The 17,639-nt window shown below is 37.4% G+C and overlaps 3 protein-coding genes across 6 annotated transcripts; 2 read left to right on the top strand and 1 right to left on the bottom strand.

Annotated features, from left to right (window-relative positions):
* The first annotated feature begins 2,192 nt into the window (after nt 1-2,192).
* Nucleotides 2,193-5,330, top strand: LOC126601381 (la protein 1-like). 2 transcript variants are annotated; one of them, XM_050268091.1, is made up of 10 exons: nt 2,193-2,422; nt 2,534-2,612; nt 2,771-2,920; nt 3,046-3,188; nt 3,439-3,587; nt 3,867-3,965; nt 4,047-4,434; nt 4,602-4,749; nt 4,870-4,951; nt 5,055-5,330. In XM_050268091.1, the coding sequence occupies exons 1-10, from the start codon at nt 2,372-2,374 to the stop codon at nt 5,143-5,145; spliced, it is 1,380 nt and encodes a 459-aa protein (XP_050124048.1). In that variant the 5' UTR covers nt 2,193-2,371; the 3' UTR covers nt 5,146-5,330. The 2 variants fall into 2 exon arrangements, with proteins under 2 accessions (XP_050124048.1, XP_050124047.1); XM_050268090.1 differs by having other exon boundaries at nt 5,052-5,330.
* Nucleotides 5,331-6,597: 1,267 nt separating this feature from the next.
* Nucleotides 6,598-12,520, top strand: LOC126601372 (transcription factor MYB3R-1-like). Of its 2 annotated transcripts, none has more exons than XM_050268078.1 (12): nt 6,598-6,799; nt 7,326-7,536; nt 7,936-7,990; nt 8,262-8,319; nt 8,530-8,624; nt 8,764-8,867; nt 8,977-9,105; nt 9,259-11,032; nt 11,169-11,488; nt 11,622-11,736; nt 11,830-12,066; nt 12,175-12,520. In XM_050268078.1, the coding sequence occupies exons 2-12, from the start codon at nt 7,460-7,462 to the stop codon at nt 12,304-12,306; spliced, it is 3,096 nt and encodes a 1,031-aa protein (XP_050124035.1). In that variant the 5' UTR covers nt 6,598-6,799; nt 7,326-7,459; the 3' UTR covers nt 12,307-12,520. The 2 variants fall into 2 exon arrangements, with proteins under 2 accessions (XP_050124035.1, XP_050124034.1); XM_050268077.1 differs by having other exon boundaries at nt 6,599-6,799; nt 9,259-11,059.
* Nucleotides 12,521-13,507: 987 nt separating this feature from the next.
* LOC126601379 (aspartate aminotransferase, cytoplasmic-like) lies at nt 13,508-16,979 on the bottom strand. Of its 2 annotated transcripts, XM_050268088.1 has the most exons (12): nt 16,674-16,978; nt 16,187-16,258; nt 15,889-15,950; nt 15,683-15,766; nt 15,496-15,595; nt 15,287-15,407; nt 14,924-15,087; nt 14,679-14,816; nt 14,435-14,556; nt 14,192-14,286; nt 13,984-14,104; nt 13,508-13,831 (listed from the first exon to the last, which is right to left on the bottom strand). In XM_050268088.1, exons 1-12 carry the CDS (start codon nt 16,893-16,895, stop codon nt 13,747-13,749), a joined length of 1,386 nt encoding a protein of 461 aa, XP_050124045.1. In that variant the 5' UTR covers nt 16,896-16,978; the 3' UTR covers nt 13,508-13,746. The 2 variants fall into 2 exon arrangements, with proteins under 2 accessions (XP_050124045.1, XP_050124044.1); XM_050268087.1 differs by having other exon boundaries at nt 13,984-14,286; nt 16,674-16,979.
* Between the last annotated feature and the right edge of the window lie 660 nt (nt 16,980-17,639).

Below are 17,639 nucleotides of genomic sequence, written 5' to 3'. Positions count from 1 at the left end.
GATTCAAAAATATTTTAATATTGGAAAGTTAAATACGAGGATACGCCAACATATACCATGACCTTTTTCACCTCACGCGTGATGATGAAGCATTGAATCGGAGCAAACTCTAAGTTCAATTGCAGTGCAGCAGGCGATTAGAGCAACCAACGGAGCAGGCAAATGATCAGCCAAATTTATTTTGATAATTTACATAGACAAAATCAAGCTTTAATTGACTAGTCAGCTGAGTAGGCAAACTTTGCCTACTCCTCAAAGTAGGCAACATTGGCTATCCTGAGTAGGGGTGGTTTTGGTATATTATCGTATCAAAATCTCTGTATCAATTACCATACCAAATATTTGGTACGGTAAAATCTATTACCATTACCGTACCAAAATTTCGATATACCAAATAGTTTGGTTGGTATGGTATGTCAATGGTAATTGCCACTTTGTTTTACGCCACTTAGTTTGCCCAAAATCTAATATTTTTTAATTAATGTAGAAGTGTAAAAAATATATAAACGTTCTTAATGACAAACTTTACAACTTTCGTGAAGAGCTTAACTTTGAAATTCGTCATTATAATCATATAAATCATAGATCAAAATTTAACCGTTGATTGTTTTTTACATTTACATTTCATTTTTCTCTTCAAAATTTTTTTTTTTTTGGATTTTCTTTTTTGAAATCATGATCTATTAGAGGATGCAGGAAGATGAACGGTTTAGATCGTTGATATTATGTTCAGAGTTTTACGGTTAGTGAAAATGTTGCTTGATGTTTATAAAGTTTCTACAAACTATATGACATTAACTCATATTTCAGTTAACTGTAAATATCGAAACGTGATATCAAAGATTTGAACCGTTCATCTTCTTACATCCGCCAGATGATCATGTTTTCAAAAAAGAAAATTTTTAAAATGAAATTCAGTAAAAATAAAGCGTAAATAACAATCGACGGTTAAATGTAAATTTAAGGTTTATGGATTATAGTTTTGGATTTTGAAGCTAAACTCTTTATGAAAGTTGTAAAGCTTGTCACTACGAGTGATTTTATATTTTTTTTTTTACATTTTTTACACTTCTACAATAATTATTATTAATTTTATTAACTTTGCCCTCAAATAATTATATGAATAAATACATAATATAATATTAATAATATTGGTTGGTATGGTATACCACTGGTACTGGTTTTGGATACCAGTATCGTACCAAAACAGTATGGTACGGTACAAATATCGTACCATTACCAATTGGTACAAATTTTTGGTAATAATTTGGTATGGTATGGTTGGTACAGTAATTTGGTAAAAATTTCCACCCCTAATCCTGAGTATGCAAATTGGGTCTCACATTTTTTTTTTTTTGTTATAGTGCAATACTTTATGTAGAAGAAAATGACAAAATTAAAATGTAAAAGTAAATTTTATAGATAAAAGAAAAAAAAAATATTAGAGTAATGTTAAAGATATCAAATTTTAAACCATTTTTTTTAGACTAAATAATGTGATAGTTGATGATTATATTATTTCTTTAAATTATAGAAAGAGAATTCTAACCATCAATTGTCACGTCATGTAATTTATGATAGAGTAAATTGTATCAATGATACCTCAATTTTAATCACATTGGAACAATGGTCCCTCAACTAAAAATCAATTACCATTGATCCCTCAACTTATCAAAATGTGTAGCTATAGTCATTTTCATCAATTTCATCAAAATTTTGTCAAAATAAGTTATGTTGGAATAACCATTCATATAATTAGGGCCCTCAACTCATTAAAGTGTGTATTTATAGTCATTTTCGTCAACTACGTCAAATTTTTTGTCAAAACGAGTTATGTTAGAAGAACCATTGTTACAATTGTGTTAAGGTTAAGGGACCATATCTCTAGTTGAATTAAATTTGAAGGACCAATGGTAATGGACTTTTAATTGAAAGACGATTGCTCAAATTGAGTTAAAATTAAGAGACCATAACTACAATTTACTATTTATGAAAAAAATAATCTAAAATCTTTCTCTCCCCAGCATTACTATTTCCAAGTTTTGACTAAAATCCGTGGGTCCCAACATTCATCAGCCACCACTTACGTGTCATAAAAATGGAGCATCTCGGAGCAGAAATCTGTACGACAAACAAGCCATAACTGAACCCGGCCCACTACTAAAAACTACTAAAACCGAAAAGCGAACTGAAAAAGCCCGAACAAAGTTAGAAATATCCCCCTCCAAAACCCTAGAACCTCTCTCCCCTCCCTCACTCTCTCTCTCTCTCGCTCTCGCTCTACCTTTCCTCTCATCGCTCTCGCTGTTCGTAAGCACAGTCTCTCTCTCTCTCTCTCTCTCTCTCTCTCTCTCCCTCTCTCTTCACAACAATGGCGACGCCTTCTTTGGACGAAGAAACCTCGAAGAAAGTGCTGCGCCAGGTTCGATATTCAAACGCTCCTAAATTTTGATCATTTTATTCGAATTTATCAAATTTCTGATTAAAATTAATTTCCCCCCTAAAAAGCTCGATTTTATTTATTCTTTTGCAGGTCGAGTTTTACTTCAGCGACAGCAATCTTCCGAGGGACGATTTTCTCAGTAAAACGATTAGCGAAAGCGAAGATGGACGTATCCTTACTTTATCAAATTTCTGAGTTTTTCAAGTCTAATTAAATTATTATTATTATTATTATTATTATTATTATTATTATTATTATTATTTTGTAAGTAATTTTGTTAGGGTTTGGATTTCTGGGTTTTGAGTTGGCCTTGACTTTGACCGTTAGTGGTAAGCTTGGCTCTGATATGCTCGTTTACACGGATGAGAAATCATCTCAATTTGGGCGATGTGAAGCCCGATACTGTCCCCGAAGCTAGCGTAAAGGCCGTTGCCGAAACGCTTCGACAATCTGCCACTCTAAAGCTTTCGGAAGACGGTGAGCTCACCGTTCTTAATCACTAGAACGCAAGTAGAAGACTTTTTTTATTACTAAAATGCTGCTTTTAATTAACAAAATTTGTTTCTGTTCGATGCCTAATAGATCGTATGTATGTGTTTTAGGGACAAAGGTTGGTAGGGCTAATGAAATGCTGAAGCCGGAGGAGGTGATAGAGCAGGTAGACAACAGAACAATAGCTGCTTCGCCATTTGCGTTTGATGTGAAGCTTGAAGATGTCGAAACTTTTTTTAGACAATTTGCCAAGGTATTGGTTGCTGCACCATCATTAAGTGGCATTGGATTCGCTGTTGCTTTCTATCTTTTTCGTATTTGATACATGTTTGGACTTACTCTACATAGGTTGTATAGCTAAGTGTGGTTATAAATTTTAAACCATGTCAGTATTAGTCTGCCGCAAAAAGTCCATTGTGGAGTGAAATTTCAGTATTTTGTAAAAATATTTGTGCCTTCAATTTAATGTTGCAAGTGTATGAATTTGTTCTCAATTGTTTCAGGTTAACAGCGTGAGGCTGCCTCGTCATGTTGCTGACAAAAAGCTACTATGTGGCACTGCTTTGGTTGAGTTTTCAACTGAGGAAGAAGCCAATAAGATTTTGGAGCAACCTTTGGAATCCGCAGGTGTTAAGTTAGAATTGAAGCCGAAGTAAGTTTCACTTGTTGCATACCGCTGTCATACAGTAAATTTGTTTTTTGCGATTTTATTTAATGAGTTTATGACAATACAAAAAGGCATTGACCTGTAATTGAAATAAAAAAATTCTGGTTCTTTTATGACGTAAATTTCTCCCCTGTCAACTTGTTTTTGTTTGATATTAAATGCAGCTTAACAAATAAATCGTTTTTTGTTTTGATTCTGTAATTTTTGTTCTTGCAAGTCCTTGTTTGTATATCTGCATGTTCTAATAGAGATTGTGTGATTTAGGAAGGATTTTGATACCGATAGAGAAAGAGAGGTAAAGGAATATGAGGCTCGACCTGTTACAAATACAAAGGGCAAGAATAACACGAAAGCAGAGGCTGAGTAAGTGGATACACTATTTGGTTTCCAGCTTCTTTCTCTTTTGGGTGTTTAGCCTGATTAACTTATCTTATGATGTTACAGCTACCCCAAGGGTTTAATTGTTGCATTCACGTTAAAGAGCTTGTCTGGTAAAGGTCCTGCAGTGGTTAGTAGTATGCCTGACAATGCCAATGATGGTACAAATGGTAGTACTGAAGAAACAGAAAAGAAAGTGTCAGAAGATGTTAACGGGGCGAATGAAGATGTAGAAGTTTCTGGAGAAGATGTTAAGGATAATGTAAATTCTGATGAGAAGAATAGTTTGGATGAAGTGAAGGAAGCTGGAGATGGGGAAAAGCCTTCTGAAGGTTCCGTTCCAAAGGGTGGAGAGAAGGAAGAAAGATTGAATGCTGCTGCATACAAAGACAACATGGATGTTGTTTTGCGTGAGGATTTGAAGGCTGTCTTTGAAAAGTTTGGCACCGTAAAGGTATCACTATTATTCTCTTTTACTTTTTTGCTTGAATTTATGTTTCCCGTGCGTCATTAATTCGGTACTCTTAAGAATTTGTAGGTAGATTCTTTGCATTCGTCATGGTTGAGTGTATTGTGGTTAATTTGTTTTGACATTTTCACACTCGTTTCTGTCATGTAAAGTACATTGATTTCAAGATCGGAGAAGAATCAGGATACATTCGGTTTGAAGAACCTGAAGCAGCTCAGAAAGCACGTGCGGCTGCAGTCTTGACCGAGCAAGGAGGTCTGGCTGTGAAGAATTTCATCGCTACTTTGGAACCAGTCAGCGGTAGGCAGCAACTGTCATCTTTATTTCATTTGTAGTTTTTCATCCCGGAGCCTGATGTGTCATGAATACTAGTTTTCTATTCTCTTGTATTGAATGCTGTTTTACATGCTATTCTTTCAGGTGAGGCTGAAAAGGAGTACTGGAACCTCTTCCGTGGCAACCAAGAAAAGTTCCGCGATAGTAAGAACCACCGCGGAGGAAGGTTAGTGTAGTTCTTTGCATCCCCATCGCCCAATTGCTGTTGTTGCTTTCACCGGATTTAATCTGCAATTCCCATATCTTATTTTTCGATTTATGTTTAGCAGGGGAGGCAAGCACCATAGGGGTGGGTGGAAAGGCCGCTCAAGAGACAATGATAATTCCGGGGGTCGCCCGAATAAAGTCCGCAGATTTTGATCCTCTTTCGGATAAATTTTGTGCAATACCTTATAGAGATTAATAGTAGCACAATTGCTTTTCGATAGAGCCCGGTCTCTATTAGCTATAAAAAGCATGGTATTTTTTGCATCTTCGAACATTAATCTAGTTCTGGTACTTGTCCGTGTAACTCGAATTATATAATTTAAAGGTTGTTTTCCTAATTTTATCTTATTTCTCTTTACCTATGTTTGAAGATTTTGCTAGCTTTACTGAAGCGTTTAAATTCTCAAAAAATCATGAAAGTTGGCACTCTTTTTCAGGGTTCACTAGCATTTTCATTATTGATTGATTTTAAAAATATTTTCACAACAAACACTTTCAACCAGTTTAAACCAGCTTAAAAGTATTATCAAACGAATTATTGGAATTTTTATTTTTTGTAATCTCAGTTTGGTAGGTGGTGACTTTTTAAAATGATCATTTAATAATGTAACAGGAGTCTTTGAGTATTTGAATTAATGAAACGGACATTTGCAAATTGCAATATCCATTTCATCGTAATAAAGATATTTGACCAAACTAATCACTCCTGGTTTAAAATCTCCCTATTTTCTCTTCCTAATTAACCTTTTTTAAGGTCATAAGTATTATTTTTTTCCATAACCATCCCTCTATACATATATAGATTATCGTTTGAGCTGTTGCCGACACTTTAAAAATAATATTGTGTACTCTAAATTTCAAAAATGTTGCTCTCATCACTCTTTTTATATCCAATTTTGTGTTTTCAGCTCACAAAAGTATTAAGTTTATTATTATTTATTCAAATTTAACATTTGATATGATTTTTATTTATTTATAAAATATAAAATAAAATAAAAAACTCAAAAGTGCCAGGATTGGTCGACGGATGGACAATAGTTAGTGGATTGATATTAGAATCTTTTCGTTTTTATTGAAATTAAAATCTTAAAATCCTAATCACGAGCTGGTGGTCTAGTGATAAAAAACGGATTACGAGATTTTTTTAAAACTGAAAACTAAAGTCTCGTGTTCGAAACCTGCTGCTGGTATGGAAGCTAGACTTGTGGTCTGAGTCTTCCTAACCCTCAAAACCCGCTGCTGGTGTGGAAGCGAAATTTTTGGTTAGGGGAGACTGAAATACCTCTGTACGTCTTTTTGGCTCTCGAAATAAGTGAATAACCGTGATTTGCCACAAGTTGTCTCTCTTTAAAAAAAAAAAAATCTCAAAATCGTAATATTGGCCGAAAAAGAAAAAGGGAAAACAAAAGTAAAAGGGGAGGAGAAAATTTATTTGTCCCGTTGAAATTTAAAAAAAATTAGGTGGTAAGGCAGGTCTTGGTAGGGCCGGCATCAATTCATACGTGGCAAAATATCCACCGTTGGTTATTTCAAACCTGCTTGACCTTCAACTCCAGGTTTGAAACTCCCACAGTCCGCCCCTTTATTTTTGAATAGAGATCCGGACCGTTTCACTATCTCACTCCTCTCTCTCTCTCTCTCTCTCTCTCTCTCTCTCTCTCTCCTCCTCCCTACTGTGTGTGAGCAGATCTCTTTTCAAATTTTCCATTTCTTCGCTTTCGATCTTCAAATGTGCTCTTTTGCGATCGCGTCGTCGACTTTCTCTCTCCGTGGAATCTCTGCTCTTCGCTCTTCCAAGCTCTGTTCGGTCAGTGATTTAGGGTTTTCACTTGATTGAATTTGAATTTTCTTTTTTGTATTGATCCCATTTTTTTTATTTTTTATTGAATCGATTTAATTGAATCTTTTTCTGGCTCGGATTTTAAGTTCTCTGCGAGTTGGGTTTATTTGAATTTGAATTCTTGGATAATTTATTCGTGTCTGAGGGCTTAATCTGCTGGTTTTTGATACAGTTCTCATTGATTTTCAGTTAAACTTGAGTTTGATACAATCAGTTTACAAATCTACTCAATCCCATTCTTCAGTTTGAAACCAAGGACTGGCTGTTGAAGTTGTAGCGGATACAATTTGTTGAATTTTGTTTTTTTGTGTGCCAACTTTGATTTTATATTTGAATTACTAAGCTTTGGCTGAATCAATTCACAATTGAGCTTAGATTATCAATTCTTAATTTGTAGTTTATTAGTTCTCCATATGGGGGTTTCATTTCTTGATGAGTTTCTACCATCGATTTTTGAGCTTAATGTCTCTTTAACTTTCTTGTGTTTTTGCAGTTTGTGGGTCTTCTGTGCAACAAGTTCGGCCCCACCATTGCTTAGCGTGATTATCATGATTTGGAGTCCAAATACTAGAGAGAATCGTCGAGTAGGAATCCGGGTATGCAGCTTGACTTGTGTGTTGTTTAACTATGGAAGGTGAAAGAACAAATTCTACTCCTTCGGAAGGGCTCGGTGACAGCATTCAGAAAGTTCGAGCTCTCCATGGGTAATTCTGTTTGAAGACTATTCATTGTTTTGTTGATGTCATTACCAGTTGTCCATATTCCTTTGACAATTTGCTTCATTTAAAATTGTTTTACTTCTTGTTTATTCCTGTCAACCTACTTGATCGTTTTCAGTGAAATTAAAGAAGAATCATGTACCACAAGGATGTATTCAGTGTTTTGTAAAAACTGTTAAACTAAAGTGCATATGTTCATTGGTCAGCAATTACAAGGGTGTCGTGTGTGAGTGCATGTGTGCATTGTTAAATTTTCGACCTTCTATGTTATAGGACTCTCTCTCTCTCTCTCTCTCTCTTTTGGTTTAGTATGGTAAAATTCTCCTTGACAGAGAATTAGTTATACGACTCAGTTTTGGTCTGATATATATAACTCTTTTGTAGGAGGACTAGTGGGCCTACAAGGCGTTCTACGAAAGGACAATGGACACCTGAAGAGGTAAATTTTCTTTTAAAATAACATGCTGTCAAAAAGATGCATAAGTTTATGGCTTGTTGCGTATTAACACCTTGGCAGTCAGAATTTCACCGAGCGAATTTTTAAATTGCTTTAGCTGCTTTATTTGATACATCATTGATATTTAAATCTCAAATTACTGTGTTTTTGTTTAATACATTCTCCTAGTTACATGCATATTTGTCATTCATTCGTTATCCCTCTTTCTTTATGGAATATGTGGCGCACAATAATATATTCTCTGTCCATTCAGGATGAGATCTTGCGGAGGGCTGTTCAGCGTTTTAAAGGAAAGAATTGGAAAAAAATAGGTATTATTGTGTTACTAATGTGTCCATCTCTATTAGCATGTCATGATAGATTGTTTTCACTAAAGTTTAGCCCTGTTCTCTCTCTCCTCCCCCCCCCCCCCCCCCCCCCCCAATTATTTGAATTGACCAAAGATTTTTATTTCAGTTGATGCTACTTATTATTTATCTATGTTCTGTTCATTTTTTAATTGGAATCTTGGCTATTTGTAGCGGAGTGTTTCAAGGATCGGACTGATGTGCAATGCCTACATAGATGGCAGAAAGTCTTGAATCCCGAACTGGTCAAAGGTCCATGGTCTAAAGAGGTATCGCACTACTTGCATCTTATTCTTGTGTTTGTTCTGTCGCCTCATTTGTTTGTTAAGATTTTTTGTCGGATCAACTCATATTTCTCTTTTTTACATGCAATGTTTTCTTACTAGTTGTTTCTGCAAAATTGATTAGGAGGATGAAGTTATTATTGAGTTGGTGAAAAAATATGGTCCAAAAAAGTGGTCCACTATTGCACAGCATTTACCTGGACGTATTGGTAAGCAGTGTCGGGAAAGGTATGATAACAGAATTTCTTGTGGATGATTTCATTGATACAATCCTGTTACTCTTCAATCCTGATCTAGTATTTGTTTCTTTTTCTGACCATGTTGGAACTACTTTTAGGTGGCATAATCATCTTAATCCTGGCATAAACAAAGAGGCATGGACACAGGAAGAGGAGTTGGCTCTGATACGTGCTCATCAAATGTATGGGAACAAATGGGCAGAGCTAACGAAGTTCTTGCCTGGAAGGTATGCCCATACATTATTTAGAGGCAAAGAGTCTCTGTTATTTCTATGTACATTTAAAAAAAACTGAATGTTTTCCATTGCTACTACTGTATGTCCTTTTACTCTGGTGCACTGGCAACAATTGTGATATATCTATACTTGCATGGTCAACAGGACAGACAATTCTATAAAAAATCACTGGAACAGTTCTGTGAAGAAGAAGTTGGATTCTTACTTAAAATCGGGTTTGCTTACACAGTTTCAAGGGATGCCTCATGTTGGAAATCAAAACCAACACATGATGTCATCTTCTTCAAGAATGCAGAGCAGTGGAGATGATAGTGGTGCCAAAGGTGCAGAAGTAGAAGAAATTTCAGAATGCAGTCAAGATTCAACTGTTGCTGGTCACTATCTCTCAGCACCTGAAATGGCCAATGTGGTACCACATACTAGAGAGGAGTTTGGGAATAATGATGTTTCCCGTTTAGCGAATGACCCAAGCTGCAGTCCAGCATCTTGTTCAGAACCATACTACCCATCTATGACTATAGGAGATGCCAATTTTTCCGTTCCAGAAATACCTCCTGAATTGGTTTGCTCCAAATTCCTGGAACAAAATTTCTCACATGATGCTGGAGCTTCGATGGGTGGGGATTTCCAGTTAAATTTGCATGAGTTACCTAACATTTCTTCACTAGAATGCGGCCAGGAATCATCAAGCATGTACACTCATTGTATGAGGTCTAATGAGAGCCATGAAGGGGTGGAGGCTCCATTTCAAACTTCAACTTCCATGGGTAACATGGCCTTCGGTTCGGTTAAATCAGAGCACATGTTGATATCTGACGATGAATGCTGTAGGGCATTATTTTCAATGAATGGTGGGTGTTTTCCCTCTAGAGATTTTACAAATTGCTCAAACATAGTTGATTTAGGTGCTTGCACAGAATCAGTACTTCTCCAACCCGCAAACCTCCAAATATCTGAAACTGGCAGACCTTCAGCTTCACAATCATATCAACCCCTGAATTCTGCTGTAATTGGAACTTCTTGCTCTCAAGTAGTTTCTGCTCATGAAAATCCACTGATATATGCTGGAGAACCTACTCATTTATTCAGAGTTCAAGACCAAGAGTTTGTGACAAGTTTAAATGATGGATTTATCTATAATAACGAGTCTGCCAGTTCTCCCTGCAAATCAGATCTGGTTAACGATTCTTCAAAATTAGTCCCTGTAAATACATTTGGTTCGGGATTGGATGCGCAAACTTGTCCTGTGGACGTGAGTTCAAATGAGCAGACAGAACAGCAGGATGATGGAAAAGAACAGCAGGATGCTGGAGCTCTATGTTATGAGCCTCCTCGCTTTCCAAGCTTGGATATTCCATTTTTTAGTTGTGATCTTATACAATCTTGTAATGACATGCAGCAAGAATATAGTCCCCTTGGCATTCGTCAGCTGATGATGTCTTCTATGAATTGCCTCACTCCCTATAGGTTATGGGATTCACCCTCTCGTGAGGGTAGCCCTGATGCCTTGCTAAAAAGTGCTGCTAAAACTTTTACAGGCACACCATCTATTTTGAAGAAACGACACCGAGATTTATTGTCTCCATTGTCGCCATTATCAGATAGAAGAATTGATAAAAGGCTTGGGACTGACGTGACCTCCTGCTTGGCCAGAGATTTTTCACGTCTAGATGTTATGTTTGAAGACACTGAGAAGAAAGAAGATTCCCTTTCTCCATCTTCTGATCAGAAAAGAAATTCTGATGCCTCTGGTGAAAATAAAGAGAATAAGGGTACCTGTGAAAACAAAGTAGAAAAAGGGATTGACAGCACTGCAATGTCAGATGATGGAACTGCACAGAGAGATTTTGATGACGGTCAATCCCGGGAAAAGGGACAGCAGTTCCAACAAACTGCTGATGTTGATGCTAAGAGTAAGGTTGATGTCGTCCCAACTACACAAAGTGTGAGTTTCCCTTGCATTTATTTTGCTGGCTTACTGGCCAATCACTTAATGTTGGTGGATTTTATATTGCATTTGTTTGTAGTATAAATTCTCTTATTGCACTTTTCAGGCACAACCTTCTGGAGTACTTGTTGAACGTAACACAAATGATCTGCTACTAAATTCTCCTGATGTAGTTGGATGTAAAGCTGAAAAACCCTTCAGCTCAACTGCTAGAACTCCTAAAGAACAGTTACGTAAAAGCTTTGAAGCCCCCAACCCAGGAGGTCCTTCTAAATCTTTTTCTGCAAGACAATGCTCATCTGTTAAAACCCCCACTATATGCGTAAAGAAGCATGGAATTCTCGCAGATAAATGTGTACAGTCTGATTCTACGTCAGCTCCACCAGAGACTGATAGTGCCGGCAATGATGTCAATATTGAAAGCATGTATGATTTAGTCTTTTGTCAATGTCATTGTTTCTGGCATATTCAGTATTGCCTTATGATTTCTTGTAGTTCTAGAGTACTCTCAATATATGATCCTGATGGGTTTCTTTGGTGACGGTGTTTGTTTTTCTAGGTTTGGTGGTACTCCTTTTAAGAGAAGTATCGAATCTCCTTCGGCATGGAAATCTCCTTGGTTCATCAACTCCTTTGTCCCCGGCCCTAGAGTTGATACTGAAATTACAATTGAGGTAACCACAATTTCTGGCAGATGATTATCTTCTCAAATTACATGGTCGTGGGTCTGATATTAATTAAATCCATCGCGATTTTCCTCTCTCCAGGATATAGGGTTTTTCATGAGCCCGGGGGAGAGAAGCTACGATGCCATTGGGCTGATGAAACAGATAAGTGAGCAGACTGCTGCTGCCTATGCCAATGCCCAGGAGGTGTTGGGAAATGAAACTCCTGAAAGTTTATTCCGGGAAAGACAGAAAGACCGAGATATTGCGGGCCCTGAGAACAAGCAGGGGTCGCCTAATCAGCCAGGGAGTAGTTCTCTTTCGGCTTCCAATGTTTTGGTATGATCCTTTTTTCTTCGTCTAGCGTTTTCAGTTATTTCTTGAAAGGGTTTGTGTTCTTATCATTGTAACGAAATCAGCTAATCATCTAGGTAATATTTTTCCTAGGTGGAGTGTCGCACCCTCGACTTCAGCGAATGCGGGACGCCCGGGAAGAAGGGAACAGAAAACGTAAAGACTTCCTCAAATGCCAAGAGCTTTTCGAGTCCGACTTCATATTTGTTGAAGGGTTGCAGATAAATAGCTTCCTGTAAGAAGGTTGCCTTACTTCTTGCTTGGGTTATTTTTCTGTCACAGTTGTCCTTAGATTTTGTTATCCATATATATATAATATGTATGTATGTAGTTCTTTCTCCTTCTTTGTTTTATTCCTTTTTTTGTGTTTTTCAATTTTTTGCTGCAGCGTCTGGATCCAGTTAATCAATTAATTGAAAAGAAATTTGTTCATGAGCTATTCCATGTTCTTATATTCGTGTTTTTTGTTACCCTACTTGAAATTTAACTGTTCCAGTTACGATTACATTCTTCTTACCCAAAAAATGAAATTACTCTCTACCATTGGTGAAGTTTGAAGATTGTTTGGGAATGAGAGATTTTTTAGAGTGCTTTTATTATAAGGAAAACTAATGAAAATTGCTTGAAAACTGAGTTTTAACGATAATGACAAAATAAAGGGCCAAGTGAATAGTAACATGATGGACTTTTTAGTGTAAAAATGTGGTTTTTTGTTAAAAGTGAACAATACCATGAGTTTTTTTTATTAAAGTTCCTTTTATTATAAGCACGTCGTAACTTTTACGTAATTCAACTACTTTTTTATGAAACTTTGGGGTGTGTTCTTGAGAAAACTTTTCTTTGAACCAATAGAAGTTAGAAGTGTTTTTGTTCATTAGAATGCGCTTTAGCGCCTTCCAAAAACAATTATAATTTTCTAAATATCGAGTTTGTTTTTGATAGGTTACTAAGATTATCTTAAAAGGAGATGTCAAATTTTAAATACAAATTTTAAATTTGAAGGCTTATGTGGCACATTGATCTTTTTATAAATTTTGTTCTCCAACCGATATGTCAAACTTAAACTATTATTTATCACATTATTTACTTTTTATAGTTGTAATTAATATTTTAAAACAAAAGATAACTATTAAAATTATAAAAAGTATTTATTAATTACTAAAAATAGATTTGAAGTTGTTGTCTCTCCTGTCTTTCCATGTCATACCACATAAGAATTGACATTTCGATTGGAAAACATTAGTGATGTCTTTTATTACTATTAATGCTGATGTGAACTTTTTAACATCTCCTTTGGAGATGCTCTAAGCAATCTGGCTTTATAAACAATCTTCATTGTTCAAATCTTAACCGTTTATTTTTCAAATTACTCCACCGTCCCAAACTATTGAAATTGAAAAGCATCCAAAAATTATGAAACAAAGAATCCTCCAAAAACTTTTAATTTGACATGAATATTTCTTATGAATGCATACAAAGTTTGAGATGGGGGAGGTAGAAAACGTCACACAAATCCTCCAGATTTTCTTCATCTTATCATACTCGGCCAAATCTTTAACCTCATCCAATGAGGTAAAACAATTATTACAAGAAAACTGCAGAAAGGGAAGAGTCCAATGTTGAAGTTGGCTCACAACAAGAAAATGTTGCCTTCTTAACATATGATTATGCAGCGCGAGTAACAGCGGCATGTATTGCCTCTGTAAGATGAGGGACGGTTCTTGAGCTCAGACCCGCCATGCTAATCCTCCTGCAAAAACCAAGAAAGAAAATTAAGTCGATCGCCTCATTCTGCAAATCGTCACTCTATCTGCGTCAAGACGTGTTTGGATATGCAACGAAATTTCTATCCTTGACGTTCAGAAGATTAGGCTTCGTTTAATAAAAAAGCTGATTGATTACCCGTCGGATGTCATGTAAATATGGTACTCTTTAGTCATGAAGGCAACTTGCTCGGAGTTCAATCCGGTGAAGGTAAACATTCCGATTTGCTTGATGATGTGGCTCCAGTCACCGGGTGTGCCTGCAGAATAACAACTCAGTGAGGTGATGTAACTATGCAAACTGCTACGGAAATGCATGATACTCATTCCCATATGGAAACACTCACCCTTAGCACGCAAGGATTCAAAAAGCTGATGCCGCATGCTGATGATACGATCGGCCATGGCCTTCAGCTCAATTGTCCATTCGTTGAACAAGTCCCTGACCGCAGAATACAAAAAGTGAGGAGGCAACTAGAACTCGAAGTAGTGAAGAAAAAAAAAAGATTCGGGTTGGAATTCAGTAATTAGCTAAAGACACATCAAGTCATTGCCATTTAACAGGCATTTGAACAAGATTCAAAGAGTACCTATCCTTGAGAATGGTGGCTACAATGGATGCACCATGAATGGGTGGGTTCGAGTACATGGGCCTGATCACAAGCTTCAGTTGGCTCTCAACCTTGCTTGCAACATCAGCATTCTTGCAGACCTATGTTCAAGTAGAAATTTTGACAACGAATACAATCAAGAGACAATTTGCCTCGCATGAATTTTTGTGGGATGCATCAAAGTAAGGGAAATCGCAACTGAAAGTTATGGAATGAGTCTTACAATGCTTAAGGCTCCAACACGTTCGCCGTACAGACCCATGTTTTTTGCATAACTTTGAGCAATAAGGCACTCTCCACCATCAGCAGCAAACCTACGAACAGACTGTGCATCTCCATCCAAACTTCCACTAGCAAAACCCTATGAAGAAAAGAAAACAATTCACCATGAGTAGTTAGAATAGCATGACGTTAAACAGAAAGAAGAAACTAGTGTGTACAGGAGTTGGAACTTTATACGCAATCTACCTGATAAGCACTGTCGAAGAACGGTAATAATCCTCTTGATCTCACAAGCTGTCTGATCTGCTCCCACTGCTCAAGGGTTGGATCAACACCAGTGGGGTTATGAGCACATGCATGGAGAAGTACAATTGCTCCAGCTGGGGCAGAGCTGAGGTCTTCCAAGAGGCCTGTTAAATGAAACGAAAAGAGTATTAAAACAGGACGAAGAATAGACACGTTATAATGCCTGCTGCCAATTACCCCACGAGGGAAGAACTATTAGTAAATTAAGAAAAAAACTATATGGCAGAAGATGAAATAGTTGGGGCAAAGAAATTCAACTGTGATAGACACAATAAGAAACTATTAACACGTCTAGTTCTAAACCTTGGAAGTTGAGGCCACGAGTTGCTGGATCATAATACCGGTAACTTTTCACAGTCAACCCTGCCAGAGTGAAAACTTTGGTGTGGTTTCCCCATGTCGGCAGGGGTATGTATATTGTGCGCTGCAGTAAAATAGATACGGTTAAGTTCGCTGAACCATAATCTACACAATAGTAGAAACAAGAGAAGATGCAACAAGTAAGCACTTACTTCATGATAATGCCTTGCCAAAAATTCACCTCCAACTCTCAATGAGCCAGTGCCCGATAGACATTGGACGGTAGTAATCCGGTTCTCTTGAATAGCAGGGCTGTACCAAACAACTGATCAATACACCTCCAAACAAAACATGATAAAGAAAAAAGGATTCGAAGAGATATCAATCCGTCTTCTATACCTGTCAGCACCAAGAATCAGCTTAGCGCTCAGCTTATTGAAATCTGCCAGTCCAACGATTGGAAGGTATTCCTTAACGCGAGACCTGGGTGTAATGAGGAATCAAATCGTAAGCAAATAATTAACGGCACAAATCAGGTTAACGTGAATAATGTTAGCGTCTTAAATTAATAGCGAAATGAGTTTACTGACAATCACATAGCTTACATGTCATTAACGAGCAGCTGTTCTGCTTTTCTCACCACATTAAGAACAAGTGGTTTTCCCTCCTGCCATTAAATGACAACAAAACAAGTTAAGAAATTAAGCATACACAAATGACGATAACAAGTCATTCCCTTTTTAGTATACGAAAATACGCATAATTTTGACAATGAAACGAACATCAGCTCTGCGTGTGAGCGGAAACCATTCGATTTCCATACATTAGAGAAGATCGATTTCACTAACAATACATACTACAACTTCATGAATCATGTTAAATTCAGTACATAAAGGGACTCACCTCGGTTCGATAAGCGCCAACACCCAAATTCAACTTCAGAGGACTTGGATCTTTGTTATACGCAACAGTAACCTGTTCATATAGTCAAAAATCGGATAACAATCAATCAATTGATGGAGATTAATACGATAGGTGTTCGGATAAAGATAAACAAGCGCGATCAAACTAGTTTATGAATCACGACCAACATCAAAGCTAGCATTAAAATACCCCGAAATTGAAAACCGAAAAGGATTTTGGGCCCGAACGATCAAATTACTGTTCAAACATTCAATCCATTACCAAAATTTGAAATCTCAACCGAATTTGAAAACTGTTCAAACATTCAATCCATTATCAAATTACCAGGATTTTGTAAACTGTTCAGCTTAAGCGCAACCGAAATCAAAACTCTATCACTACAAATTACACGAAAATCTGAAATCTCCTAAACTGATTCAAGCAAAGATCAAACACTTTGAGAGAGAGAGAGGAAGAGAGAGAGTACCCCAAGGATTGGATCCTCGGGAGCGCGAACGACGTGAGCGAAGACGGAATTGGCGTGGGCGGAAGCTGGCGAGGAAGAGATGGAGTTGTTGTGAGCATCCATGGCGGAGGACGATTGATCTTCTTCGGCAGCGAGGTGTCGTACCAGAGCGCTCAGCCTCCGATCACTACTCGTAGAAACAGAAGAACTGTGGGCGTGGGGTGATGTTAACTGTGGGCGCATGTTAGGCAGTTTTATTCGTTCCTGGGCTTAAAATTCGCCTTTTTTGAGTTTTGGTGCGCTCTCTGTGTCAAGTGTCTTCGTTGTTTGGGCAATATAAATGGAAAGAAAACGATTTGCATTCCTTAATTGCATACGTGGCCGACGACGTGGCGCGTCGTGGAGGCCTCCCTCCTCTTCCGTGACGTTTCTGATTAAGTGGGCCCCGCTTTTCCTTAACTGCCTGTATTCGACAATTTGTATTGTATTTACACCTTTTCTTTTTTCCAAGAATTCTCTGTTTCCAACTCTGCACGATCCGCCGTTGGCTTTATGTGGTACGGAATTCTTAGCCGTTGGATTGAGAATTGTTTTCTTCTTTTTTTTTTTTTTTTTTTTTCTGCTACGAATTGATGTTGTTATCCGTGACGAGAAAAACCGTCTCGGTGGGCACGTGCATCGAGGGCACGTGGCTTCGACCTTATCGATGTTATCTAATTTGGGTAGGCAGTCCCTTCGGGGACATCCGATAAAATTTTGGTAGGCACGTGCATCGAGGCTCTGGGTATGGGCTGAATCTCTGCCTCTTGTTTGTAAGCGTACATGCATCTCTTCCCGTTATATAAAAGCCCATGGGCTTTAAGCCCGTCCAATGGGGTTGGGAGAAATTAAACTAATGAATTTGGAGAGGAGTAAAATTAAACTTACGACTTCGAGTGTAAATGTAAATGCACTATTCCAGTCCATTGTTTTATTAACTGTGTTTTA

This window comes from Malus sylvestris, chromosome 15, assembly GCF_916048215.2.
Source record: "Malus sylvestris chromosome 15, drMalSylv7.2, whole genome shotgun sequence".
Taxonomy (NCBI): Eukaryota; Viridiplantae; Streptophyta; class Magnoliopsida; order Rosales; family Rosaceae; genus Malus; species Malus sylvestris.
This window is presented reverse-complemented; position numbering and strand designations above follow the sequence as displayed.

Excerpts from the sequence above, each read along its gene's own strand:
- LOC126601381 (XM_050268090.1), top strand. The coding sequence starts at position 2,372 with ATGGCGACGCCTTCTTTGGACGAAGAAACCTCGAAGAAAGTGCTGCGC. Across the intron at positions 2,921-3,045 it reads TCTAAAGCTTTCGGAAGACG|GGACAAAGGTTGGTAGGGCT; the intron begins GTGAGCTCACCG and ends TATGTGTTTTAG. Across the intron at positions 3,588-3,866 it reads AAGTTAGAATTGAAGCCGAA|GAAGGATTTTGATACCGATA; the intron begins GTAAGTTTCACT and ends TGTGTGATTTAG.
- LOC126601372 (XM_050268077.1), top strand. The coding sequence starts at position 7,460 with ATGGAAGGTGAAAGAACAAATTCTACTCCTTCGGAAGGGCTCGGTGAC. Across the intron at positions 7,991-8,261 it reads GACAATGGACACCTGAAGAG|GATGAGATCTTGCGGAGGGC; the intron begins GTAAATTTTCTT and ends CTGTCCATTCAG. Across the intron at positions 8,320-8,529 it reads AAAGAATTGGAAAAAAATAG|CGGAGTGTTTCAAGGATCGG; the intron begins GTATTATTGTGT and ends GGCTATTTGTAG.
- LOC126601379 (XM_050268087.1), bottom strand. The coding sequence starts at position 16,895 with ATGCGCCCACAGTTAACATCACCCCACGCCCACAGTTCTTCTGTTTCT. Across the intron at positions 15,596-15,682 it reads CTGATTCTTGGTGCTGACAG|CCCTGCTATTCAAGAGAACC; the intron begins GTATAGAAGACG and ends TGTTTGGTACAG. Across the intron at positions 15,088-15,286 it reads TCGTGGCCTCAACTTCCAAG|GCCTCTTGGAAGACCTCAGC; the intron begins GTTTAGAACTAG and ends TTCATTTAACAG.